At 44.2% G+C, this 4,500-nt stretch overlaps 1 protein-coding gene across 1 annotated transcript in view; it reads left to right on the top strand.

The window, feature by feature from the left end:
• Positions 1-2,740, top strand: part of LOC111657058 (protein disulfide-isomerase tmx3a-like) — a 9,628-nt gene extending 6,888 nt beyond the window's left edge. The window contains exons 9-16 of the mRNA XM_023409032.2: positions 501-567; positions 1,378-1,476; positions 1,687-1,744; positions 1,828-1,881; positions 1,959-2,015; positions 2,104-2,233; positions 2,307-2,375; positions 2,448-2,740. Of these exons, the coding sequence (XP_023264800.1) occupies positions 501-567; positions 1,378-1,476; positions 1,687-1,744; positions 1,828-1,881; positions 1,959-2,015; positions 2,104-2,233; positions 2,307-2,375; positions 2,448-2,636 (723 nt within the window). The 3' untranslated portion in view covers positions 2,637-2,740. The remainder of the gene's footprint in view (positions 1-500; positions 568-1,377; positions 1,477-1,686; positions 1,745-1,827; positions 1,882-1,958; positions 2,016-2,103; positions 2,234-2,306; positions 2,376-2,447) is intronic.
• Positions 2,741-4,500: the final 1,760 nt, after the last annotated feature.

The raw sequence follows: 4,500 nt of genomic DNA on the forward strand, positions 1-4,500 counted from the left end.
CACACACACACACACACACACACGCACACACAGAAGAGCTGACCTCTGACCTGTGATGTGTTTTCAGGGAAACTACACGTCTGCAGCTGAGCAGCTGATCGTCCACACCTACTTCTTCTCTGCTGCCAGAGACATCCTGCCAAAGGTTCTACACTTCCTCAGCAGAGCTACTGCTGTCTGCTGGAGAACACAGCGTTCTGCTGGAGAACACAGCGTTCTGCTGGAGAACACGGCGTTCTGCTGGAGAACACAGCGTTCTGCTGAAGAACACAGCGTTCTGCTGAAGAACACAGCGTTCTGCTGAAGAACACAGCGTTCTGCTGGAGAACACAGCGTTCTGCTGAAGAACACAGCGTTCTGCTGAAGAACACAGCGTTCCGCTGGAGAACACTGTGTTCTCCAGCAGAACGCTGTGTTCTTCAGTTCAGAGAAGATTGACCAGCCTGTCTTTGTCGATGATGTCATAGCTGACAGGTGACCTGAGGTGTGTCTGTTTGCAGGCGGTCTCTCTGCCCTCTCTGCCAGCTGTGGTGGTTTTTAAAGACGGGACCTTCTTTACCTACAACGGTGAGACAGGAACCTGATCTAGACTTTAACATGTTACCTGAACCAAGTGATGGTCCAGGGCCCCGGTCTACCTGAGAACAGGTTTAGACCTTCACCCACCTGAACATCGTCAGAACCATGAGTAAAGAATAAATATGATATGAGAATAAACGCTGAGACCTGCAGATTAATCCAGTTATAGTGACATCATCAGGCTGCAGACTGAAAGGTGTTGTAGAGAACCGAAGTGTGTGTACCGTCGGCAGGTGAAGTGTCAGTGTGTGAACAGTGAAAGGACTTAAAGTGTCAGTCAATGACCAAAGTTGAGAAACAATACATCTGTGACCAGAATCACACCTTTCCTCAGGTGTTCAGCTGAGAGTTAAGGTGAATGGTCAGGTGAGAGTTAAGGTTAGTGTTCAGGTGAGTCTTCAGGTGAGTCTTCAGGTGAGAGTTAAGGTTAGTGTTCAGGTGAGTCTTCAGGTGAGTCTTCAGGTGAGAGTTAAGGTGAGAGTTAAGGTGAGTCTTCAGGTGAGAGTTAAGGTGAGTGTTCAGGTGAGTCTTCAGGTGAGTGTTCAGGTGAGTGTTCAGGTGAGAGTTTAGGTGATGGTTCAGGTGAGTCTTCAGGTGAGTGTTCAGGTGAGTGTTCAGGTGAGAGTTTAGGTGATGGTTCAGGTGAGTCTTCAGGTGAGAGTTAAGGTTAGTGTTCAGGTGAGTCTTCATGTGAGAGTTAAGGTGATGGTTCAGGTGAGTCTTCAGGTGAGTGGTCAAGTGACTTTCAGCCTCTCTTTAATGAATGAGTGTTATTGTATATGTTGTATTGTGTTTCAGAGGAACATGACGGCGATCTGAAGTCGTGGATCAACAGAGAACGTTTCCCAAACTACTTCAAGATTGACAGCTACACTCTGTACGCCATGGGAGAGTCAGGTAACATTCACACACCTGAGGCTGATGTTTGATCAGGTGACTTCTCACAGTGTGATGATAATCACCTTTAGTCTGGTGCAGCTTCCTGATTCATAAATAACGAGAAGAAGAAAAAGGAGTGCAGTCAGTGTTTGACCACAGCAGCACCTGGTAGACGTAAGAGGCACTGCTGATTGGTTCAGGTGATGTGACCCCGCCTCTCTCCTGCAGGTAAACTGGTGGTGTTAGCGCTGGTGGAGGAGAGGAACCTGTGTGAGGAAAGCCTGAGGTAACTGAGTCTGTCAGTTTAACTGTAAACTGTAACAGTTTGGATCTTAACTTCCAGTGATGCGTTTCCTGTCACCTGCTCAGGTATAAAAGTCTGGTGGAGAAAGTAGCTGCAGACCACAGAGAGATCTACAGCAGGTCAGACATCTGTCATAGCTCACACTTTTATTCTGAAAATTTCTGAGAACAAGATAAAAGGTCTCACTGTGTTTCAGAAGCTTCTACTTCGGCTTCATGGAGGGCGGCGACTACATCAGCGGGCTGGTGATGGGGTGAGTGACACGTGATGATGTGGTCAACCCCCATTGGTTGTTAACGTGTCATAGATGGATCAGTGAGCGTCTGTTTCTTTCTTCTCAGTGAGGTCATCGTGCCATCGTTCGTCGTGGTCAATCTGTCCAATGATGGCTACTTCCTGCCAACAGGCGCCGTGGAGACGGAGCACCACCTGATGGATTTCCTGAACGGGGTTCTGGACGGCAGCATCCAGGTGAGTGTGGGCAGACTTACCTTGAGTACAGTGGTTTGATCATGTGTGAAACACTGAGGTGTGTCTGTCTCAGTGTCAGGGAGGAAACGGCGTTGTCCAACGTGCCAGACGCTTTGTCTACGAGACTAAAGTCACGCTGATGGTAAGTCCTGTCATCATCAGTCCTGTTTCCTGTCTGTCTGTGACCTCTGACCTCTGATCCTCCACCCGTCAGTCGGTGTTCAGCCAGGCTCCGCTGCTGGGCTGCTTCCTGGTTGGCTTCCCGCTTGCCATGGCCACCGTGTTCTGTTACCTCTGCCGTAAAGCCCGATCCACCATAAGTGACGACGACGACGACGATGTCGCGCCGTCAGCTCCGCCCCTGCAGAGCTACAAAAAACTGACTGACAAGAAGTCCGAGTGATGAGGAAATGAGGGGGACCAGACTGATCCAGACTTAGACCCAGAGAACCATCACCATCATGTCTCTGAGCTGTCACATGAAATAAAACAGTTCACGCACCTGAACGCCTCCCAGTGATTCATGCACCTGAACGCCTCACAATGATCCACGCACCTGAATGCCTCACACTGATTCAAAACCTGAATGCCTCACACTGAGTGACTGTTGAAATGTTTCATCTAAATATTGAGAAATTTTCATTTTAATTTACACAATTACATTGAAATCTGATCTCCTCATCCTGAATCAACAGCTGTAAACAGCTGGTGGAGCTCCTCCTGTCGCTGCCACTAAACCACCACAGAAGAAGAAGAGGACTGAGCTCTGGAGAACATGACGGAGACGTTTCTGTTGGTTTTCATCCTCACTTCAGTTTTTTATGTGAAACTTGAATCAGTGTTTAAGCCCCTCCCTCCAGCAGCTGACCACCAGATGACCAAATGTCCGAGGTCATCTGACGTCACCGTCTGATGTCATCTGTCACTGTGACTTTGACAAGTGATGCTGAGGTGTTTTTAAGTAACTAAAACCTGACATCTCCTAAACGTCTAATGTCGATCGAATGTCTCTCTGATGTCACATCGATGACACAATTTATGACATCACTACTAGTTTGGTCCAATCACATTCCAGTATGCAACATCTGATCAACTAGAGATAATTTAACTTTTAACTTTATTGTGAAAAATAATTTCAGACATGAATATGGTGTTAAAACAAATGAAGGATGTTTCACAGTATAAGTTCTTCTGAGTTTATTTATGACAGGTTTAGTTCAGCAGGATCATCTTCACTAATGAACCACTGAAAAGATGATTTCTTGTGGCTGAGAGATGAAAAAGTGGAACAAGTCAACACTTGAGTTTGGCTGGTTTATTCCTGCATGGAGGACAGATCTGATGAAGGATTCACCAAGTCTCTCTCTGAATGACAGAATCTGAACTGCTTATATCCTCTGTTGTTCTGGGTGTTACTGGGTGTAACTAACACCTGTTAACCTCGAGAGCTTTACCTCTGTGTTTCACTATGATTGCTTACCTCCTCCTCAAAGGGAATGCATCACTAAATCTCTGAGGGATGTAGATAAACCCATAAACAACAATATAACCATAAAATCCAGATGTGTACTGGATCCCTTGACATCAGCAGCTTACTCAAGGTTCACATTCTTAACATCCTTAAACCAAAGTTACCAACATGCAAAAACAAATACAACCTTACAACTACTTCATGATGTTTGAAGCCTCAACACAATCAGCAGAAGTAAAAACTGGATTCTGTTAATAATTGTGCTTTTAACTTACTTCTTATTAATTCTTCAGATATTCAACAGCTTCACGGGTTTGGAAATTTTAATGGAAACACTATTTCGTTTTTTTTTAATGGGTTCAAAATAAATAACATTACAGGAACACTTTATTTTATATCTGTAATATTTGTTCATATGTAAAGTCAGTGATAAAATTAATGGCAACATATCACTATGAGAAGAGGTTATGGTTCATTTAGTTTTTCTGCATTGATTAATAGATTTAGAAATTAAAGTTATTGTCAGGTAAACATTAATGATTTCATGGTTAATTAAATGATTTCATGGTCAATTAAAAAAAATCTTTAAAATATATTGCATATAATCTTATTAAAATACCTTTATAATTTACTACAGTTAATTAGTTATCCCTTAAAGTCTGATTAAAATCCTTAGCATTAAGAGTCTCAGCAGCGGTCCGGGCTTTTATTTTGTAAGTCAGCACGTCAGACCGGATGTTTCGGTGGAGCCTGTGGTGTGCTAACGGCTAACAGCTAGTTAACAGTGATAAACTAA

Source organism: Seriola lalandi, unplaced genomic scaffold (assembly GCF_002814215.2).
Source record: "Seriola lalandi dorsalis isolate HSWRI2012SDOR001 ecotype SW California unplaced genomic scaffold, Sedor1 jcf7180002054380, whole genome shotgun sequence".
Lineage (NCBI taxonomy): Eukaryota > Metazoa > Chordata > Actinopteri > Carangiformes > Carangidae > Seriola > Seriola lalandi.